Source organism: Prionailurus bengalensis, chromosome D1 (genome assembly GCF_016509475.1).
Source record: "Prionailurus bengalensis isolate Pbe53 chromosome D1, Fcat_Pben_1.1_paternal_pri, whole genome shotgun sequence".
NCBI lineage: Eukaryota > Metazoa > Chordata > Mammalia > Carnivora > Felidae > Prionailurus > Prionailurus bengalensis.
Genome location: NC_057346.1, coordinates 47,934,467 through 47,959,468, shown reverse-complemented (window position 1 = coordinate 47,959,468; position 25,002 = coordinate 47,934,467). Strand labels below are relative to the sequence as shown.

Sequence of the window (25,002 nt, the reverse complement as noted above, 5' to 3'; positions counted from 1 at the left end):
AAAGATAAAATTCATAAATCTCTAGTTAGATTCATGAAGAAAAAAAGGTAGAAGGCCAAAATAAATAAAATCAGAAATGAAACAGAAGTTACAACTGACACCACAGAAATAGAAAGAATTGTAAAAGACTATTACAAACACTTATCTGTCAAAAATTTGACAAGCCCAGAAGAAATGGATAAACTCCTAGGAACACAGAGTCTTCCAAGACTGACTCACAAAGATACAGAAAATCTAAATAGATTAATTACACATGATAAAATTGAATTAGTAATTGAAAAACTCCCAAAAAACAAAAGTCCAGGACAAGATTGCTTCACAGGTGAATCCCACCAAGTATTTAAAGAGGAGTTAGTACCTATTCTTCTCAATTATTCTAAAAAAAATTTTTTTAAAAAATTGAAAAGGAAGAAATGCTCCCAAAATCTTTTTACAAGGCCAGGATTATTCTCATATAAAAACCAGACAAAGAAACCACAAAAAAAGAAAACCACAGGCCTATATCCTTATAAACCTACATGCAGAAATCCTCAAAAAAATATTAGCAAACCAAATTCAAGAAGACATTAAAAAGGTCATAGACTGTGATCAACTGGGATATTTTCCAAGGATGCAAGCTGGTTCAATATCTGCAAATCAATTAAAGTGACACACCACATTAACAAAGCAAAGGATAAAAATCATATGATCATTCTGAATAAAGAAACATATCTGACAAAATTCAACAACCATTTATGATAAATACTCTTAACAAAGTGGATAAAGATGGAATGCACCCCAAGATAATACAGGCCATATATTACAAACCCACAGCTAACATTATACTCAATGCTGAAAAGCTGAACATCTTTTCACTAAGACGGGGAATTCTCTAAGTTTAGACAAGGACACCCATTCTAGACACTTTTTTCAACTCAGTATTGGAAATCCTAGCCACAGCAATTAGGCAAGAAAGAAATAAAAGACATCCAAATTGGCAAGAAAAAAGTAAAACTGTCACTACTTGCAGATGTAATGATAGTATACATAGAAAACCCTAAAGACTCCAAAAAAAAAAAAACGTTTAAAATGAATTTGCTAGAGTCACAGGATAAAAAATTAAAATACAGTAATCAGCTGCATTTCTATACATTAATAATGAGCTATCAGAAGAGAAGTATTTAAAAATCCCATTTGTAATTGCATCAAGAAGAATAAAGTACTGAGGAATAAATTTAAGCAAGGGGATTAAAAACCTGTACCCTGAAAACTGTAAAACACTGATGAAAGAAATTGAAAATGACACAAATAAAAAGATATTTCAGATTCATGAATTAGAAAAATTATTATTGTTAAAATATCCATACTACCCAAAGGAATCTACAAATTCAATGCAATCCCTACCAAAATACCAATAGTATTTTTCACAGAACTGGAACAAACAATTCTAAAATTTGTATGGAACCACAAAAGACCCTGAATGGCCAAAGGTATCTTAAAGAAGAACAAAATTAGAAGTATCATGCTCCATGATTTCATACTACAGTATAGAGTTACAGTAATCAAAATAGTATGGTACTGGCATGAAAACAGACCCATAGATCAATGGAATATAGAACCCAGAAATAAAGTCACACTTAAGTGAACAATTAATCAGTGATAAAGTATCTAAGAATATACAATGGGTAAAAGACAGTCTCTTCATAAATGGTGCTGGGAAAACTTGACAGCTACATGCATAAAAATGACACTGGACAACTATATAATACCATATACAAAAATAAATTCAAATAGATTAAAGCCTTGAATGTAAGACCCAAAATCATAAAACTCAAGAAGAAAACATAGACAGGAAGCTCTTTGACATAGATCTTAGTATCTTTTTGGACTAGTCTCCTCAGGCAAAAGCCACAAAAGCTTACATAAACACATGGGACTATATCAAACTAAAAAGATTTTGCATGGCAAAGGAAACTTAACAAAATGAAAAGGCAATCTACTGAATGGGAAAAATATGTTTGCAAACTATATATCCAATAAAAGGTTAATTTAAAGTACTTAGTATCATAAAAACTCAATTTAATAAAAATGGGTGTTTGAGCAGAAATTTTTCCAAAGAAGACATACAGATGTCCAAGCATATAAAAGGTGCTCAATACCACTAATCATCAGGGAAATACTAATCAAAGCGATAATGAGATCTTACTTCACACCTGTCAGACTTGTCAGACTGGCTATTATCAAAAGACAAAATAAATAAATAACCCACAAATACTGGTGAGGATGTGGAGAAAATGGGAACTTCCTACACTTTTGGTGTGGGAATGTAAATTGGTGCAGTCAGTATACTATGGAAAAAAATAGTATGGAGTTTCCTCAAAAAATTAAATATAGAACTACCACATGATCCAGCAATTCTACCTCTGTGTATTTATCTGAAGAAATTAAAATACCAATTTGAAGACATATTTGTACCTTTATATTCATGGAAACATTATTTACAATAGCCAAGATATGGAAGTAACTTAATAGTCCTTCAGTATATGAATGGATAGAGAAGATGTGGAGTGTATACATAAACACACACACACACACACACACACACACACACACACACACACACACACACCTGGAATATTAACCATAAAAAAGAATGAAATTTTGCCATTTGCTACAACATGGATGAATCCAGAGAGTATTATCCTAAGTGAAATAAGTCAAGAGAGACAAATATTGTATGACTTCATTTATAAGTAGAATCTTAAAAAAATTAAAACAAATGAACAAACAACACAAAACAGAAACAGACTCATAGATATAGGAAACAAACTTTGGTTACCAGAGGGTGGAGGGTTGAGGGTGGGAGAAATAGGTGCAGTGGATTACATAGTAGAAACGTCCAGTTACAAGATAAGTCATGGGGATACAATGTACAGCATAGGGAATAGATGCTTTCCTTGTATAATAAGGTTGTGTAGTGACACATGGTAACTAGACATCATGGCGATCATTTCCTAATGTATAAAAATACTGAAATACTACAATGTACACCTGAATAGGATATTATATGTCAATTATACTTTAATTTTTAAAAATTTTCATTTAGAATATTAAATATATAAGGTATGTGAAACACTTGGGACACTTCCTTACATATTGTAGGTATGTAACAAATGTTACTTTTTTCATTTACTTTCTTTGCTACTAATTAAAACTAACTCCTATTCCAACAAGAACTTGAAGTTGGAAAAACCACCACATGTTTGTTTAAGATATAACTCTGTAACTAATTGTATTATTTTAACATGCGGTGATACTATACAGCATAAATGAATGATACTTACCTGATTTATTACAACTTCAAGAAAAAATAATTAGTCAAGATAATTTGGGGTACACTGAAATCAAATAGGAGTATCCAGTGAAACTATTCTCAGGGTACATAAATAAATGATAAGTGCAAAAAGCAAAAAAAAAAGCAACAATAAAAAAATCTGCCTTCATTACCCTCAGCATTATATGAAAATTAATTTGTATTGAGACATTTTGAGACTTCTTTGTATACGAGGAAATTTTGAAGTGAGAGAGTTCAATTTTTCTGTGACATAAACTGATGAAATATGGCTAACTAAATTATCAGGAAAATAAAAATTCCTGCAGAATCAGATCTCAAACAATGTCAATAATAACATGGTACAGTAACATTATTTATAAGCCATTCATAGCCTTTGTATCAGATAATATTCACAACAACCTGCAAGATTGGCATTAACGGCCCCACAATTCAGAGCAGAAAACAGAGATTAAGAGGTTGTTCAAGACATTTGAACTTGTTCGAAAATAATTTGGTGTGCAGGGATGGAGTCTGGATTTGAATTCTTTGCTTTCTTCCAAGTCCTCTTCCCTCTGTTTGAATTTTTAATTATTACAGAAGATGCACTGGATAACTTGAACAAGCAAAGGCAGAGGTACCCACACTGTCAGTCTGCGTCTGTCTACCCTGACTCCTTGCACGGCCCTGAGTCTGCAGTCAGCCACAGCAGCACAGCCTGCCATCACTCCCTGGTCTCCCACTTAAACTTCCGCCAAGACATATGTGTCAATCCCAGATCCTGGATCACCTCCAGTTCCTGCTTCTCCGTTCTGGCTCTCAAGCTGCAGAACAGAATGCCATACACAAGACCAGTCACTGGGCTGGGTGAAAACCATACACCTAGGCACGTCCACTTTGGTGGGACTGTCTTGTCTCACTCTTGGATCCACTCCCAATCACAGCTGGTGTAGACTTTTCTACTCTTCACAGGCCTCTGTTCCTAAATTCCTTTTTCTTACTCTCAACATTTTGTTTTATTTTTCTTAAAGATGCAGAATCACAGTAGGAGGTAAGACTATATCCTCTCATTTTCACGTCTGTCTGATTTGAATCAAATCTCTTTTACTTACTGGCTAGCAACTTTGGTCAAATCATTTAATCTGTATAATTTCAGGCCTGGTTTTTTTGTTTTTTGTTTTTTGTGTTTTTGTTGTTGTTGTTGTTGTTTTAACATGGGAACTGACATGTGGTTCCAAGTGTTATTGCAAAGGAAAATGTATCTAGTGTCATTCCTTGCTCAAAATAGCTGTCATGGCTATTATCATTATTGTTGTTATAAAGCATGTTAGGTCCTACAACACCCTCATTCTCACCTTGACACCTCCTGTGAGACTTGTCTCCCTACTCTAGTGGAATTTCAGAATGTTAGAACTGGAAGGAACTTTAGAAGTCTTTGAGCCACCTACCATTTATTTTCTTTTTCTTTTTACTGGTAAAACTAAAGCCCAGGAAATAGAAAAGATGTATTCATAGCAAAGCTGGCTCTGGAATTGAAGGTTTATAATTCCTAATATTGGGCAGTTTCCTTTAGACCCCACTCTAGAGTGTCTTCATTGCCCTCTCTTTCCATAGTGCTGCCTAAAGGACTTAATAGGACTTTCACTTGATCTCATAGGCTCATCCAGATTACGTGGTATTGTTTTCCCTTCTTTTTCTGAAGATTTCCTCAAATAACACAAAGCTGTGGCCTCTATCCTTCTCCAATCACCTCTCCCCTAAACTAACCACAATTGAGCTTTCAACCTACTGACTCTACTGAAATTACCAAATCTGTGTTTGTTTTTGTTTGGTTGTTTGTTTTTTTCCTCAATTAAAAATATCCTGTTCTAGGCCATCTCCCTGCTTGGTTTATCTTGATGCCCCACATGCCTAGCACAAAGTAGGGACACAGTATCCAACATATATATTATATTTACTGAGTAAATAAATGAATCATCAGTAACATTAGTTCCCTTATCTTTGGAATTCTCTCCTTTTTTTGCTATAGTACTAAATCTCGGTCTTTACTAAATTTTGACTCTGCCTCTCACAGTGGAGATTTTCAACTTTCTGTTTCTCTCTGCATGCTCCCCATTCTCATGGCATTTACAGTGGTTGACTATAAAATTGGTAGTTTCAGCTTGACTCTCATTTTCTCACTGCTGCATTTCAACTGGTTGGTCTTCATAAACCATGTGGATAGCTGTCACCCCAAACTTAATGTATAAATGCAAATAAAATCAAATTCCTCCTCCCCAACTCCTAATTTTCCATTTGACATTAATATAATTATCCCAAAATTCCAGGCATAAAACTTTTAAATGTCCTTTGACTCTTCCCTTGCTTACCTTCTCCATTAATTAATCACTAAATCTTGATAATCCCCCTCAAGTATTTCCTTTCCCTCTGCCTCCAGCTGTCCCCACCCTACTACCCACAGCCATTCTTGACCTTTCTAATTCTAATTCATCTTCTCTAAATAATACTTCCTCAGTGAAACCTTCCAGTGACCTTTCAGTTTAAATCATGTCTTTCATCATTTCCTATCATGTCACCTTCTTTTTGACTCTTATTGTACATGTATTTGTTTAGTCATCTGACTATAAACTCCATGAAGGAGAGACAATCTCTATTTTCTTTACCATTGCCTTTTTTTTTTTGCAGAGCCTCACTAGCATCTGGCAAAAAAAAAAAAAAAAAAAAAAAAAAATCTATACATGTTAAATACGAAATGAATTAGTATTTATTGAGATCACTTTCCCCAAAGGAAGATTCCAAGCCTGTTTTCATTTGGTCCTAGTATCACTGAAGCAGAGATGTTTACACTATGCTTCTAGACTTTCACAAAAAACACTCAAACCATACACAAAAATAAATTCAAAATGGATTAAAGACCTAAATGTGAGGTCTGAAACCATAAAAATCCTAAAGGAGAACACAGGCAGTAACCTCTCTGACATTGACCATAGCAAATTTTTTCTGGATATGTCTCCTGAATCAAGGGAAACAAAAACAAAAACTATTAGGACTTGATCAAAATCAAAAGCCTCAGGAAGCCTGGGTGGCTCAGTTGGTTAAGCGTCTGACTTCTGCTCACTTCATGAACCCACAGTTTTTGAGTTCAAGTCTCATGTGGGACTCTGTGCTGATACCTCAGAGCCTGGAGCCTGCTTCAGATTCTGTGTCTCCCTCTCTGTTCTTCCCCACTTGCACTCTATCTCTCTCCCTCTCTCTCTCAAAAATAAAGATTTAAAACAAAATACTTTTAAAAAGCTTCTGAACAATCAGTAATCAATAAACCCTGATAGTTAATATCTGAAATATATAAAGAACCTGTAAAACTCAACACCAAAAAATGAATAATCCAATTAAAAAAAGAAGATGTGTACATTTTTTTCCAAAAAAAAAAAGATATACAGATGACCAACAGACTCATGAAAAGATGCTCAGCATCAGTCATCAGGGAAATACAAATCAAAATTACAATGAGGTATCACTTCACACCTGTAGAATGGCTAAAATGAACAACACAAGAAACAACAGGTATTGGCAAGGACTTGAAGACAGGGGAACCCTCTTGCACTTTTGGTGGGAATGCAAACTAGTGCAGCCACTTTGGAAAACAGTATGGAGTTGCCTCAAAAAGCTAAAAATAGAACTACTCTACGATCCAGCAAATGCATTACTAAGTATTTACCCAAAGAATACAAAAATACTAATTCAAAGGGTTACATGCACCCCGATGTTCATAGCAGCATTATCTACGATAGCCAAATTATGGAAACAGCCAAAGTGTCCACTAACTGATGAATAGATAAGGAAGATGTGGTATACATACATACATACAATGGAATATTTAGCCATCAAAAAGAATGAAATCTTGACATTTGCGAAGACATGGATAGAGCTAGAGAGTATAATGCTAAATGAAATAAGTCAGAGAAAGGCAAATACCATATGATCCCATTTCATATGTGGAAATTAAGAAACAAAACAAATGAGCAAAGGGAGGAAAAAGAGAAGAAAGGGAGGGGGAAACCTAGAAATTGATTTTTTTAAAGTTTATTTTGTTTTAGAGAGAGCATGCATGAGCATGAGTTGGGGAGGAGACAGAATCTTAAGTAGGCTCTATTCAGTCAGCAGGTGCCAGATGCAGGGCTCCATCCCAGGAACCGCGGGATCATGACCTGAGCCCAAATCAAAAGTCAGATGCTGAACCAACTGAGGTACCCAAGTGCCCCAAGAAACAAACTCAACTATAGAGAACAAACCGATGGTTACCAGAGGGGAGGTCAGTGGGACGATGGGTGAAATAAGTGACTGGGATTTAGAAGGGCACTTACGATGAGCATCAGGTGATGTATGGAAGTATTGAATCACTATATTGTAGACCTGAAACTAATATTGCACTGCACGTTAACTGGAATTTAAATAAAACGTTAAAAAATAATAAAAATGTTTACACACTGCAAAGGGGTTTACTTTCTTTGAGAAAAAAGTACTTGAGCATAACATGTCATTTCCTTATTGTACCAGATGAATGAGATATTCCTCTGCTTAGATTAATTGAGTCATCATTTAAAATGAATGTGCCATCATTACAAGACTGTAAGGTGCCACAGTCCACATGAATCACAGTTTGAATTGTGTGCACTATAGTAGCTTACTCAATTTCTCTGAAGAAAACCCCGAGACCCTGACTTGTTCTCAATCATACATCTTTCTTCCTTCAGACTGGATCTGAACAAAACCACAAGAAATTGAAGAAGGTGGTTTTCACCCAAATAGGCTGTGGGCACTGAAGCAAATCGTTCAGCAAATGAAGGAAGCAAATATTTACTATTCAAATGTGCAAGGGTTAAGCAGTTCTCAACCCCAAATGCTTGTCCTCTGAGATAAACAAAGCTCAATTCTATAAAATGCCCCACCCTAAATTCCACTTTTGTCAACACATTAACATATAATTGGATACTTAGGTCTCAAGAGCTGGGGTTAGAGGAAAAACTGATTTGGGCATATAAATGATGATAATTAACATAAGCAAATTAGCCAAGTCTTCAACTTTGATGATATTCTCAGCTACAATGTTAAGAAAATGAAAAGAGCTTTTTGGGCTAGGAAGATCCATTAAGAGATTTTTAAAAAAGCTAGATAAAAAAAATAGTATTGCAAATGTTCAGTTATACAAGATTTTTATATAATCGTTTATTTATTTATTTTGGTGGACTCTATTCCCCAGAATAGCACATTACCACATTGCTTTCTCCTCTGCTTTAAGTAACAATGATAGCAGCCAATATTTCTTAGTATATACCATACTATGTGCTTATATATTTAATTTACAATCTCTTTTAATCCAATATGTGTTTTCATAAACCACTAGTATTTCCATTTTACACTTGAAACTAATCTTCAGGAATTTAAGTATCTTGCCTATTTCCCTACTACTAGTACATGTTAGGAGTTGAGTTTTCAATCCAAATTTTTTGAATTCGTAAAGTCACATCTTCACCATTACAAAATTATCTTCACTGGTATCAGTTAAGTCATGAGGTGTCTAGATTCGGGCCCTGCAAAGTTCTTAAAAAGAAAGAAAAAAACACATTCACTCGAAATTGTAGTTTTCAAAGTCAGACCTGGGCTTAAAGGCTACCTTTGCCCATTTCCTTCTATGAACCTGCGGAATGTTATTTATTTTCTCCTAATTCCTCACTGATAAACACAGTAATGCCTTCATTTATTAAAAAAAGATTAATGGGTACCTACTCTGCCAGGTATCATGCTGGGCAGTAGGGGTAGAGTGATACAAAAAAGAGAGTTCTAGCCCTCACAGAGTACACAAGTTAGATTTTCTACATTTAGTCTAGAATTGTAATAATTGAAAAATATGAAACATTTTGATACTCAAATGGCTTAACCACTACTGACCAGAGCTCTTCCTAATTAATTCATTTTCTTACATTCACAAAAATCTCTCATTTTCCTCTTCTTGGTTGGATCTTCTACACAAAAGCCCTGATTAACCTGAACCTATAGGTAATGACTGGTTTATTCATTTACATGTACATTTGTTTAAGTAGGCACATGAGCATACACACATATGCACATACTCACTTCTAGAATGGATTTGAAGTGGCCTGTTAGTTAATTTAAGAACTTCTTAGCTGGTTGCTCTTAGCAACAGTTTTTAGCAGTTGTGCCTAGTTAGCCAGAACAATTTATAAAGGGAATGAAGCATTCAAATTAGCTAACAAATGGCAAATAAACTAGCTTTAACTGGACTTAATTCAGAAGGACTTACACAGGGATTGATAACTCTAGCTGGAATGGAGGAAATGGTGGTACTGAGAAGCACCCCACACAGACGGGAATTTTCCAGTGATCTCCTTTCCCAGGGCACCAAGGCTGCCAGGTTTCTGTGGCAGCACTCGAGCCAGACCTCATCCTGTAGAGTGCATGACCAGCTCTTCTTAACAGTCCTAATATAAATCATTCAACTCTACTAAAGACACTGGACAATACCTGGATTCTGAGGCTGTCAGAGAGATGAAAGCTGGTGTCAGTTTATAAGCAATAAAAGCAAAACAAATCCCTTCCAGCTATTAGAAAACCACAAATCATTTTAAGATGACTTTAATCTCACAAAATATAGGTTACTATGGGATGTTGTTTATAATCATTCATTTTTCTATTCATTCCTTCATCACATATTATCAACAGACTTTTAGATGTCAGTGTTGAGGGATTTATTTATTCATTCAACATATATTTACTGAATACCTCATTTTTCCCTTTGCTCTCCTTAAGTGAAGCTCAGTGGAAATTATATGCAGCTAAAAATATCCTAAAAATAAAGTATAATGGGTGTCATTATAGGAGAGGCAAGAGAAGCTTTAACAAAACTAGGACAAGTCTTTCTTTTTTGAAATTAACACTAGGTCTCACTTGCCTAAATAATTAAACATAAAGATTACATAAACCATTCATTCAACAAATGTATATTGAGCCCATAGTAGGTTGCAAGCACTATACTAGTAGCTAAGTGCTCAAAATGTCAAGTCCCAGGCTCTGACACCTCCTTGTATTTATACCCTTGTGACAATTCAGTTCAATATGACAGAAAAATGTCCACAACTCCACGGAAGCAGAGGGGTGATGTGGTGGCCAGGAATATCTTCCATAAGGAGATAACACAAAATGAGCCCTGAAGGATAAACCAGCATTAGCCATATTATTCCAATTTCTTTGATCTCCTCCCTCCTTGGAAGGAGCCCTTACCTTGTAAGGCCCTGGGCAAGCATAGAAGGAATAAATACTTAATTTGTTTTCTAAATAAACTAGTAGTGTTTTTACTGGGTAGGTAAGTTGAATGTTTATATGCAATCATTAAATAACAGTACAAGGTCCTAGATGATTCATAGCTAAAAGCAGCTATACAGAGAGTACATTTGATAGAGTAGGCAGATAGCTAGGTAAGAGCAGGGAACAGGTGTTTTCGTATTGATAAAAAGGGCAGAAAGTGAGTTCCAAATAGCTGGAAAAGACCCCAGGAGATATGAATCATTCTTCCCCATAACCACTGCCCTACAGTAACCTATAGCTTCATTATAATACATTTACAGTGTGATTTTGAACCTCCCTCTCCTCACAGAGGGAAGGCTGTCCTGACAGTTCCAACAAGAACCATATAGGGCCAAAAAACCCCACCTCCCTGGTTCTAGGAGGAGTCCCATAGCTGATTGGAAGCAACCTCAGTCAGAGACCACAGGTAGCTAAGAACCCAGAATGGGCAACAGCACACACTGCTAACACACTGAGGGCTCTGAACAGCCAGACTGTATGCAAGGCAAGGACTTCAAACTGTTCAATACATTGGGGTTATTCATTTAAAAGTAAGCATCTGTAGACATACCACATGAACCATGTCCTTAATATTGTCTGAGTGGCACACTGAAACACTTTGAAAGATGCACCACAACTTAACTCGAAATTAGATTAAATGGACTGAGTCAATGATAGGAAATATAGGATCTTCCAAACTATCATCATCTGTGAGGCACAGCATTGACAGTAATACTCTGTGACTGAAGAAACTCATTTTGGCAGATCTGTCTCTCCAGAGAGGGAGTAATCTTGATATATACCTAGTTTTTGTTGTTGTTGTTGTTGTTGTTGTTTTAATCTAATCTTCTGTAAATCTACTTAAGTCCACTCATGATCTCCTTTTTTATGTGTGAAAGAAGAGCTCCCACACATGTACAAGAGCACACAAGCAGGGAAGGGCAAAAGCAGAGGGAAATAGCATCCTAAACAGGCTTCACTCCCAGGGTAGAGACTGTGGGGCTGGATCTAGCAACCTTGAGCTCAGGACCTGAGTGGAAATCAAGCATTGAAAGCTTAACCAACTGAGCCATCCTGGTGCCCCCATTCATTATCTCTTAAATTGCTAAAAATTTTGTGATAAATTAAAGCTGTTGCAGTTTTCCTAAGTTGTTGCAGAGAGAAATAAGTGAAATAAAACATCATCAATTAAATGTAAAGAGAACATGTTAACCAATGATTGCAAAAGAAATCTGGAATTTGCCAGATAGAGCTCTTCTCTAAAGATGTATAAAAAGAAGACTTACATGTCAATGCCAAATGCATATTCAAAAATGCACAACATCTACCTGTGTTAGAGTGAAATAATATATTTGGGGCTGTCTTTTTTAGTCAGAAAATTTAGAACTTATCTTTCTCAATCCATATGAATGGAAAAATATGCACGTGGGTCTAGTAATGTCCAAAAAATGGCTAATTCTACATAGGTAGAGTTACACAAGCAAGCACCAAGATTTTATTTTTGTTGGTAGAAAGCTGGTTCATCTGAAATCAATTATATAAGCAATTTTTCTCTGCTTCCCTAGAACTCAGAATGTCTACCACCTAGACCATCTTCACAAAAAAATACAGATTTTCATTTTTCAAAGATACATTTTGGCCCACATATTCCTGTGGCAGAGGTAGCTGGGCTTTGGGACAGGCAAATTCTTGAATTTCTTGGCTCAACATTAAATGTATAAATCACCCATAATGGAGCTGTATACAAAATTGATTTGACTGGAGGTAAGAAGGCAGTATCCAGGTCCTGGACTCCTAAAGCTAGATATAAAAGAACCAAAGAGAAAGTCTGAAGTACCTTCAACTGGCCTAACTGCATGCTCTCACTTCTATGGGTTTCAGGAACACAAAACACATCATATTTCTAGGCTAGGGGCTGTCTGCAACAGGTTAGAAGCCAAAGGAAAGAAGAGACCAGTATCTTGAATTCATGCAATTTCACTTCTGTCCTTACCATCTGAAATGTTTAGCTGTCTTCACTGCACAGGTGCAATCTGATTTTATTTGGTACACATTCATTGAGCTTCTGCACCATGCCCCCTCAGCCCTTCCAAATTCAATATAGGTAACACATACTCATTTGATCACATAAATGAGTGTTATGGGGCAAGTACTAGCTCTGCCCTCTGTTCTTGGCAGGATCCCAGAAATATCTTGGTTGAATGTTTTGGACGCATAGGTCAGCCCCTAGTAAGTGCTTAAAGAAGGACAAACAAGGGAAAAAGAGACTTTCTCTGGCCTTAGAGTCAGAAAACTAAACTTCAACTGCAGTGCCTCTATTACATGCCTTGTGACTTTGAACAAGTCATAGCATTAGTTAGGAAGTTTGAGCAGAAAAGAGACTTAAAAGAATATCCTATCTACACTCAACTAGTTATTTGATTACTTTAATAATATAATGGAGAAAAAGTGTTCTAGCCTGATATTTGAACATCCATAGTGAAGAGAATTTTAAACTCAATGTGCTTCAGTTTCTATAAAATCTATAAAATATCTACTTTGCAGAGCTGTTGAGGTACAAAAGATACCTAATTTCAGAATGCTGTCCATAATATGAGTAAGATAAAGAATAAAGGTTCTTTCTAAATAGGCAGATAACACCATTACAAAGAGGTAAGCCTTGAATACATCAGGCAAATACACAAACCCATTCCCAGCCTCTTAAACCCTCTGACCACCTTCATCTGAGAACCTTATTGAAATTCATTTCACTATTTTACAGAAAGAATAAAAGTACAGTTTGCATGGCCCTGGTTACCCATTTCCTTACAGTTATTTTTTTTTTTTCCTTGAAAACTTTTCAAGATAAAAATTCAAAACCCCAGAGCTCTGGAGGATGCCTGATCTCCCTTCAGCCAAAACAGGCATCCGGTTTCTACAATAAATGAGATCATAGCATCCTTACTCATACTGCTGTAGATAAGAACCTGTCAGCATTTTCATTATAAAACCTTTTTCTTCCCTCTGGCTTGAGAGACCAACCATGGCAATTTGCTGGAGAAATAGTTCCAGCAAAGGGCAGTACACAAGGCTCAAGCACAGAGAGAAAATGTTTTCCTTTTACAAACTCCAGAAAGGTTTATTTGGGAATTAGGCTAGAATCTCAAGGAGCATTTCTTTTCGATGGTCATTTGGCCTTTTAAATAAAAGAAATAAGGTTTGCTGATATGTAAAACAAAATTTTCTCCGGCAGCAGATGTCAGGAAAAAGGTTAACTACTTAATACCTTTAGGCACCAGTACCTCATGTAACAGCCGTAGTAACATACACATTAAAGAATCTGTGCTCACAGGTAAGGTGCTTTCAGAGTTGGGAGCATTCTCTCAGACTTTCTGAGCTAAAATCATGGTGGGGGAGAGGGTTTTGCCAGTATTACATCAAACAGGAGAAAATGGGATATATTAAGTGATATGCTAGAGATGACCAATAAAATCTTTCTAACAAAATGATGACACACCGAATACTCAGTAAAGGTGGGTTGAATGATCTGGTTCAAAGAGTAAACTTTTTTTTCCCCATCATTCCTGAATCTCACATGTGAAAGCAAAAAAGAAAAAAAAAGTGTCTTTCTAGGCAATCATCCTACACTATCCTAATATAAACAAAAGTGAAATGGGAAGGGACTGTATCTGAGTGAGAGAAAGAAAACTATTATCTATTTAACGGCTACTACATGCCATGTATACCATTAATTGCTTTCTTATTTGTATGGAATAAAAAGCCCATTAAATATATCTTATCTCCATTGTACAGATGAGAAAATTGAACCTCGTAGAGGTGAAAGAACTTCCCCAACATCAAAGAGCTAATGGTCTAGCCATACCACATCTTTTATTCTTTATTTATTTTTTAATTTTTTATTTAAAAAAATTTTTTTTAACGTTTTATTTATTTTTGAGACAGAGAGAGACCAAGTATGAGCGGGGGAGGGTCAGAGACAGAGGGAGACACAGAATCTGAAACAGGCTCCAGGCTCTGAGCAGTCAGCACAGAGCCTGACGCGGGGCTTGAACTCACGGACCGCGAGATCACGACCTGAGCCGAAGTCGGACGCTTAGCCGACTGAGCCACCCAGGAACCCCAAAGAAACTTTTAATTTTTTTTTTAATGTTTATTTTTGACAGAGAGAGAGACAGAGCATGAGTAGGGGAGGGGCCGAAAGAGAGGGAGACACAGAATCCAAAGCAAGCTCCAGGCTCTGAGCTGTCAGCCCAGAGCCCAACGTGGGGCTCGAACCCACAGACTGCGAGATCATGACCTGAGCTGAAGTCGGATGCTCAACCGACTGAGCCACCCAGGAGCCATACCACACCTTTTGATACCAACCTTTACCTTCAGAACTTGCTTCCTCCTATGTTTACCTGTCCAAGAACACACTCAAGCTTAAGACTTACCCAAGGTATCTCTCTGCTTCATTCAGATGGTTGGTTGGGTATAACCTAACACTCTATCTGCCTGTCCTTCATTCTTTCTCCTTTTTCTTCTTCTGTCCAAAGAGAAGATACACCTTCAATATCATACCACTAGTTTCTATTATCATGTTCTTTTAACACTAGCAAAATAGTATTGATCATAGATATCAGCAGACTTGAGTCCAAAATCAAACTCTTTTTTTTCTTTCTGACCTAGTCCAAGGCCTTGAAAAACCCAGATTAATTTCAGTGACCGCTAAAAAGCCTTCTCTAACTATATTTAAAGCAATCATTGATCCTTTTGTCCTACTATCTATAGCAGGGCTTCCCAAACTATTGAAGTATGAGACCAGTTTTAAAATGTGCACTCTTTTGCATTATGTGTTAACTATACTACAAAAAGAAAGAAAATTAACTATTTTGTGGATCTCTCACTTGATTTCAGTTGCACACACACAATATGATGTTAGAAATATACTATGTTATTTATAAGGTTTCCAGAAGCCATAATTTAGGACAGTGGTCTTATTCCCTTTGATCTGATCATCTAAATTTTCATAGGAAACATTATTGAACATTTAATAACTGCAATGTACTGTGGTCATAGGCTGATAAGAACATTCATATATGTAAAAATAGATGCAAAATTCACTAAAGTAGTGTTGAATGATTTCTACTGTATTATATCTGAAGGCATAATCTGTGATTTATAAAAAAAAAAAATTGTTTATTTATTTTTGAGAGAGAGAGTGAGACAAAGAGTGAGTGGGGGAGGGTTATAGAGAGGGAGACACAGAACCTGAAGCAGGCTTCAGGCTCTGAGCTGTCAGCACAGAGCCTGACGCGGGGCTCAAACCATGAATTTTGAGAACATGACCTGAGCCTCAGTCAGATGCTTAACCAACTGAGCCACCCAGGTGCCCCGTGAAGGTATAATCTGTGACTTATAATGAAAAAAAATCCAGGACCTTCTGAGAAAACAAGTTTAACTGCACTAAAATCCCCATGGCATGGGGATTCAATTATACTTATAATCTATTAGCTCATCTGTAACTTATTAAACCAGAATGACTTACTAGTGATGACATGTCCAGGGATCTGACCCTCGTCAGAATTTGTCTCAGTCAGAATTTTACAGAGTGAGAAACTGAGATTTATTATATGGAAATGGCTCACACAATTATGGAGCTGGGAAGTCCCAAAACCTGCAACTGGCAAGGTGTAGACTCAGGAGAGCTGACATGTAATTTCAGTCTCAGTTTGAAGGCCTGAGCATCACGATAACTGATGGTTTAAGTTCTAATCTGAAGTCCAAGTGGGCCTGAGACCCAAACAGAGTTCATGTTTCACTTCAACACCAAAAACAACAAAGACTGATCCCAGGTCAAGGTAGTGAGGCAGAAGGAGTTACGTCTTACTCAGCCTTTTTGTTCCATCCAGGTCTTCAACTTACTGGATGAGGCTCACCCTCTTTGAGGAGAGCAATCTGGTTCACTCAGTCTAATGATTCAAATGTTAATCTCATCCAGAAAAACCCTCACACACACACCCAAAATAACATTTTGCCAAATTCCTGGGCACCCCTTGGCCCAATAAAGTTCACACATAAAATTAACCATTACACCAGGGTAGCACATTGAGCAATGCCTAGTCTATGCTTCAGGGTAATGTAAGCTCTATGAAGTTTAATAGCACAAGAGGTTTTCAGAGGCAAACTGCCAAGGAAAATAACACATGAACTACAACAAAAGACACTTCTTTTCACTCATTCAGTAAACATTTACAAGCACCTATATAATTCATTCATTCACTCAACAAATATTTATTGACTATCTTTCGTGAAACATTTCCTGGATCTCTTAGGTACTATAATAAATGAATATGATATGGACCTTGTCCCTAAGCAGGTCACAGTTTAGATGGGCAAATAGAACAAGTAAATATAATTTACAAATGAGTATTACAAAGATTCAAGCATTGACCATTGGGTATCTCAGGAATCCTGAAGTAATTTAACTTAGAAGGGACTGGAGATGATTTTACCATAGCGACTTTGAAACTTCCCTGGGATATCCATAAGTGATTACAAAGTAAAAGGCTTGATAATAAAAATATGTCTCAGGTTTTTCAAGATCCTAAATTCTATGATTCAACATTCCTTTTTGTGAACATATTTTAGTGACTGCATAATATTTAACCTTCCTTATCTTGTGATATTTAGCCCCTCCCCCAATTTCCACTATTAAAAGAAAAAAAATTTTGAAAAGGACCTTGAACTGGCAAGTATTCTTTCTCAAATGGGACACAAGGCCTATGCAACCTGCTTCTTTGGGATGTTCAGCACCTGCTTCACTCATTAGCTCATTTTTCATTTTCTCTTTCTGGGTCAGATTTAATCTAGGATATTTTTTTGGTGTGAATTATGTAAACTTTTAGATTCTGCCTTTTGTGACATTAAAACGCTTTAATAATGTGTTAAAGTACACCCCATTTACAAACAGATGAATTTCAATGTATTTGACTGAAAAACGCTTTTCAGTCGACGACCAACAACCTCCATTTTTTTTTACCAGTTGGCAAAGTGGCCTTAATAGAATACAAAAATATGTATTGAATACTTACCACATTCCAGGCATTGTGTTAAATGTTTTCATATGTGATATATCACTTAATTCTGACAAGAGTCCTGTAAGCAAGGTGTTATTTTTCCTGCTTTTTACAGTTAAAACTTGTCATTTTATCTTCTCTCACGTTGATTCTCAGAACTTCTAGTGCATAGAGATCATGGCATAGAAAAAGAACACTGAGCTAGCTACAAATTAGGAGACCTGGTTCTAGCTCCAGCTCTGTGACTTGCTATGTGATCTTGAGAAAGTTACATCCTATCTATATGGCTTAGTAACCTTATGTGGGAAATGAGAACGTGAATACTATACGAAATGGTATATTAGCTCAAACTCCTCTCAAATAAATAAATACATAAATAAATAAATACTTTAAAAGGAGGCTGAGTCTTCTGACAGGTGTGACTTACATTCAAATTTATGCCAAGAAAAGTATATATAAATTATATTTTTGCAAACTGACTCCCAACTTAAAGGCACTTATATGAAGTTGCTACATTAAGGAAAACCTACAGTTAATTCTACAAATGAGTTGTAGACTCTAGACATAAACTCTTTGAGCTCATATTTTGGCTCTGCTACTTAAAAGCTATGTGACTTTAAGCAGGTTACTTGAAGTCTGTATGCCTCCATTTCCCCATTTCTAACATGTATGTATCTATCATACCCATCTCTAAAGACTATTGTGAGGATTAAGTGAGTTGACATTTATAAAACATACAGAACGTGTATTTGGCACATGGTAGCAGGTTAGTATGTATGTTGTGGGACAGAGACTAATGTCTTAACAATATAAATAGCTGTTACCTTGATGTACCCATTTTGAACATATGGACTTTTTGCATATTAGGTATTTTTAAACGGGACACACCAATATAGTCGTGGGACTCCTATAAAGTCAAAGAGAGTTTTAACCTTATTCGCAGGAGAATAAACTAATTACCTCTTATTTATAAGTCCATAAAGTAGAAAAAAACTATTTAAACATAGAGAATGTTATTATATATAAAGTAACTTGTGGCAGTACAAATTTATACAGCTATCGTTAAAATAAATGCAATAGCCCATCATCAAGAGTTTTAAAATATTTAAAATATGTCTTTGTAATTCTACTTATTCTAGCCTACCCAAAGGAAGTCATTCTGAATAAAAAAAAATTATTTACCAAGATATGCCTTTTATTTTTAATAGAAAATGTGGGCAAAAGCCTAAATATCCAAAGATAAAGATAGTTATCTGTTATACAGCTATTAAAATGTATATTCAAATCCTAATATAAATTTAAAGCATTAAAAAGTAAACTCGATGATTCTAACTGCATGTTCAATAATAAGCTATATGTAGACCAACAGAAAATAGTACCAGAAAACTAGAAAAATATAAAGTAAAATATTAATAGTTTTAATCTCCAGTCCTTTGGGACAAGAGTATTTTCTGAAATTTGTTTTATTTTTGATTTTATGGTTTTTTTTGTTTTTTGTTTTTTTTTTAATTTTTTTTAATGTTTATTTATTTTTGAGACAGAGAGAGACAGAGCATGAATGGGGGAGGGGCAGAGAGAGAGGGAGACACAGAATCGGAAGCAGGCTCCAGGCTCTGAGCCATCAGCCCAGAGCCTGACGCGGGGCTCAAACTCACGAACCGTGAGATCGTGACCTGAGCTGAAGTCGGACGCTCAACCGACTGAGCCACCCAGGCGCCCCTGATTTTATGTTTTTTAAAATTTACTTTAGTGAACATATATTACTTTAAAATAAAAATAAAGAACATACCAAAATAGGCATTGGCAATATTCAAAATATATAGACTTAGTGATGTATCTATTAATGAATATAATGATAGATATATTCGCCACTCTTCTGTAAAAAATTTGGCCATGTTTAAATACACATATGAACAAACAAACCCACTTCTCCTTGAAAGAGACTTTCTAGGCAGGAAAAGGAAGCTTGCAAGAGTTTTGAATGCCAATGTGCCAGGGAACTGTCCACCAGAAAGGTGCTGATAGACACTTAGATCTTGGGTGATTGTGTAAGCACCCTCTGGAGGATGGAAGTCTACAAGGCATTTCTTTTTCCTTTTTCTCCTCTTTCCTAATGCCTCTTCTCTCCTTTCCCATCATCCTGTTGTAGTTCACTTTCTTTCCTTCCATCCTTTCTCTGATTACCTGGTAACTATGGAGATTAGAAGAAATAACACTTGTAAAGCACCTAGGATAGTGTCTAGCCTTTCTGGATACTTAATCAAGCTGATTTTTCTTTCCCTTTACATTTTAATAAGAATCCCTTCCTTATTTTAATTCCATCCTCTTCTTTTCTATTTCCTTCCATTTTAAACTCTTTTTTATTCACATTCTTCTTTCTCTGGGAGAAGCACCATGTAGACAAGATGGAAGTTGCTTTTTACCAGATGATTCCTTGCTTTGAGGGGTGGGGCAGTGTATGACATGTCTACACATTCATAGTAAAAATATATATCTATATACTTTAAGAACTTTTCTCTGTCCCAATACATCAAACATAATATTAATGGCACCTGATATGGCCTAGGGGCTTGACGGTTTGATTCAGATGAGCTGTTATATTAAGATATGACTCTAGGAGATAGGGGAGTGAGGTTCCCTATGGCAAAAACCTATTTCAATAAAACTTCTTCTCAGTTACAAAAAAAAAAAAAAGGCAAAGCAATAATTGTAGAGAACATTATACTTTACAATTAAACTTTTAGAATATTAGGGATAATAACAAATATTCAATCTTTTTTGTTTGCATGTTTTTGCCTTGGAAATGGTGACTGGAAAGGAGAAGTGAAGGGAAGGGGACACACAGAGGCTACAGATCCCTGCAATGTAGCTATGGGTAAGATAAAAGAAAGAGAAATGATATATTGGCTGACCATTGAATTATACTGCATGTAGAGAAAACATAGTTAAGCAAAGGTAAAGGTTATGCCTATTTTCAGATAATAACACAAAAAACTACTATAAGGGGAAAAAGGTTTCAGAAGGCCTTATTCACCATGGAATTTCCATTCCCATAGCAGCATTGTATGACAATAGCATATGGACTGGGGCAAAAAGAGGACTGATAAAATAGGAAAACTTTCTTCTGAATAACAGTGCTTTGGTTTCTCTTATGACAGACTGATAGGACTGTTAGTTTTCTGTACTTTAGAGAAGGGAGTGGGATTATCTCCCTCAATAAACTTGCAATTCCTGGAGGAAAGGAATGGTGCCATACTTGAATTTGTATCTTTAATACCAATCACAGTGCCTGGGATACAGCCTAGCACAGAAAGACACTTCACATTTATAATCATAAGCCATATAGTCAGCTAACTAAACTGAGTAACAGCCAGGATGCAGCAAGCTGTGGCCCTGGAGATTGCTAAGAAAGTAATATTATTGTGGGCTTCTTCCTTCAACACTTAAGTTACTCAGTATCCTGTAAGCCATTACTAGGTTTGGGAGAATAAGAATAAACAGTTTAAGTGTTTTTGAACTTAAGTCTGGCCAACATGCAAACATAGTTTCGGACTTTGCATGATAAATATCTTCCCAGAAAGAAAATATCCATCCTAATAATCTTACATTCAAACTTGATGGATAATATTGGAATAAATGCTTTTTTGGAGGCACCATATTGGCATCTATATTTCCATGAGTTGTTTTCCCAACAATTATTTAAATTCCACTTTCATTGCTCAGAGTCAACTAAAATCCTTATTTTATATTTTTCCATAAATCAACACTGCAATTAATGCAATCATCTACCACATCATTTGACTTTGAGACCATGGAAGACAAGAGTTGTTTACTGCCACATCTCCAGTGTCTAGCATTTATTCATTGCTCAATGAATATTTGTTTATTGAGTAAAACAATATTATCAGTTTTCAGTAGTTTTCATAAACCCACTGTGGTTTTTGAATGTTTTATCAATATATAAATTGTTCCTACATTTTATATAAACACTTTGCATAGAGAAAAGAAACCTTAGCAAAAGCTATGATCATGCTCACAGCAAAGAAACAATTTATCAAAATAACAGTGAAAGAAGGTCCTTTTAGAAGTGATGAGCCCTTCTTTACAGAGCTGTAAAAATAACCAAGGCCAAATTAAAGTATCAATCATTTGGTGAATATATACATACTAAGCACCGCATGTACCTCATTTAAACTATTTTTTACAATGACATAGTAATATATAAGGCAACAGTTATTACTGTGGCTATTTTACCTATGAGGAAACTGAGACCTAGAGAAGTCATATATATAATAAGTGGTACATCTACTTCTAGTTTTGAAACCTAGTCCTATATGATATACAAGTGTATAGTATATTCTGTTGTCATCCATCAGATAGTCTCGAAGAATTTCACCAGAGAAAGGCAAGAGTAGGAGACTCCATTACTCTTTCCATATCTAAGATTCCAAGGTGGGAGATTTACATCAACCAGTCTATAATTAAGCAACTGTTAAGTATGACTATAATGTAATGACCAATCCCATTATATTGGGCTTATGAATGATCTTATTCAAATACTTGACAAAAGGGAATGGGATAGACCCTCTAAAAGTATTCTTTCATTTTCATGGAGACTTGATTTCTTTTCCATAGAACAATGTCTACCAACACACATGATTTAGGTGCTTGCCTGTATTGACATGGTTCTCTCTCACAAACTGAACTTTTCAAACCAGAGCACCAAAAGTAAGAGAACTTAAAGTAAGTTAAACTAATTTAATTCCCTAGCCTTAACAAACATGTGTGTAATTTTAACAGCATAAAAAAAAAAACTTCTTTGAAAAGGAGCTTCAAGGGTTGAATGCATATTCAACAACATTTCCACACCAATAGCTTATCCTATTTGATGATTAGCTTGTGTTTAATTTCCCTTGACAAATTATTCACCTTTGTTCATAATCACTTAGCGCTGCAAAGCAATTCTCATAAGTGTATGGGAATGGATTTTAAATAGTAGCCATTGCTAAGGTGCCACTGTAAATACAGTTAGAAGAGTGAGTGGATACAAGCACGGGGGAGGGTAGCAGGTTATGTGAGGGAGAGGAGCTAATAAGTCAGCTACTGGTGCTGTTCATTCACATACATCTTCCTGATAGCAATGAACACAAAAACCTTCAAAAACTCTAAGACCTTTCCAAGGGTTTCAAAAGGAGCATCTAGCTAGTCTTCAGTATGGTCAGTGATTTTTTAATGGACTCTAAGGTACAGTCTACTATATTGAGTAAAAAACATCACTATTTGGCAATAACTTTACCACTAAATGATTTTATAAAAGAATTATTGGAGAATATTAGAGCCAAGGAGGATCACTTCATCCACACCTCTCATCTGATAAGAGATTCTCTAGGCATAATCAGTATAAAACTCACAATTCTGACTCCCCATTTTTCCATTACAGCTACACTTCCTCTGAGCACTATCCATGAAGTTGAATGTCTATGTTTCATTAACTCTACTGCCTAAGGTGCTTACCGGTGTCAAGTCCAGTCACTGGTGTTATCTTTAAGAACAACAGGGATCATGTGATTTTATTCACTTACCAAAGTGAATTTTCAGTTATTTCAGATCAAGCTCTCTCTCCCCTAAGCATCACCATAGTAGCCACAAAAGTGTTCTATACAAACAGGCCAGACAAACTCACCAGCTTTGCACAATGAAAAGAAGTGAAGGTATGTGTGTCCAGGGCTAAGGGGACATGCACTCAGATCATTCATGGGCTAAGACCGCTCATATACCAAATTTCATGCATCTTCCAGTCCACCAACAAAGTTAGAGACAAGGATTAATGAATGGTAGCCTGCTTCAAAACCCTTCAAATCTCTTTTCCTTGGGAAAACTAATCACCTTTACAAACATCTGGGCTGGGACAGTTACTCGCTAGAAACTTCACTGATTAATTGTGACACCTCTTGATAACATTTCTGAATGTTGATTTCAAGTGGCTTGTATAAGCTTACAGAAAAGGTACACAATTAGGGGCAACATGAGCCCATCTCCAGATTTGCTGTCTAGAATAAAAATAAACTCTTCAGATTTAAAAGTGTCAAATTGCAAACTGATACGTTCGATTTCATCTCAAGAGCACATCCACCATCCCAGATAACCCTGATTGTGGGCCGTTGGGTCCGGGGCTCCAAGCAGTGGTAACCTACGATGAGTTCAGGAGCTCACAAATGAGCAGCCAGAAGCCCAATCACTAACTAAATGTATGACAAGATCCCAAGCACAGAGTCACCTACGGCGCCCCCTTTCCGAGGCGTGATCTGCTCTTGGAACCTCGGTACATTAGAGACCAGGGTCCTGCCACAAAGGAGTTATCAACCCAACATCGGACTCTGTAAAATCCGTGCGCTCTCAAGGCCCCCAAACCCAGCCAGCTCCCAGAAAGGGCAGAGCAAGTCGTAGCTTTTGTCACTCTCCCAACAAGCAGACACATAAACAAACAACAAAAGGAATTGTTAGCTCCCCCAAGGGAGGCAGCATGCATTAAAAAGACATGAACCTCGTCCTACCTTGCATCCAAACATCAACGACAAAGTGTTGTTGGTGCAAGCAACTTTGCAGTGGCAAATCATTGGGGTAAAACAGTCAGGGTCCTTAACAACAGGGGACATTCCTTTCGAGCTGCGGCAGTGGCAGCTCGCTTGGGGACCCGAACACGGTGCTCGCCGCCGGGCACATGGAGTGACAGCCTAGACCGTGCAGCCGCTCCGGTAGCTGCCCCCTGCGCCCTGCGCGGCCATCCCGGCGCCTGGGTAGAAGCAACGCGGGCAAGTAACAAGCGTTCGGGGTCTCCCTTCCCTGGGGAATGAGGCGTGGGGGGAGGGACAGAACCGAGAAGGGTTTTCCCCCCTTCTATGGTGAATTTAGGGTGGGTAAAATTTTAAAAAATTTAAAAAAATACAAAATAAAAATAAAAAGGAGCTAGGCGCTTAGAGGAGGGTTCAAAGGAGGTGGGGCAGTATTAGCATGTAAAAGGATGTGCCCGCCTACTCGCCCCAGTCACACAAGATTGTCATGCGAGCTGAAGGGGGCTGAAATAATTCTCTCTGAAGGAAAAGGGAAAAAAAAAAAAATACTGCAGCTCCCGATTTGGTAAAAAGCCAGTGGCTTGCTGCAATCCAGAGTCACCGTGGGGAGCGCTGGCCGGGCAAGTGGGGTGGAAGGGAGGGGCCGGCAGAGGGAGGGAGCAAGGTGCTCCCAGCCTAGCTCAGCCCTCGGCGCGCTCTG

The 25,002-nt window shown here is 36.8% G+C and overlaps 1 protein-coding gene across 10 annotated transcripts in view; it reads right to left on the bottom strand.

The window, feature by feature from the left end:
• The window catches only part of DLG2 (discs large MAGUK scaffold protein 2), a 2,073,554-nt gene that overhangs the window by 1,195,541 nt on the left and 853,011 nt on the right, over positions 1–25,002 (bottom strand). The window contains exon 1 of one of the 10 annotated variants that reach the window (XM_043580073.1): positions 24,285–24,837. The exons of 8 other annotated variants lie outside the window; for them this stretch is intronic. In XM_043580073.1, coding sequence (XP_043436008.1) covers positions 24,285–24,386 — 102 coding nt within the window. In that variant the 5' untranslated portion in view covers positions 24,387–24,837. Of the gene's footprint in view, positions 1–24,284; positions 24,838–25,002 lie in introns of those variants that run through there. One more of the 10 variants, XM_043580087.1, reaches the window with a different exon arrangement.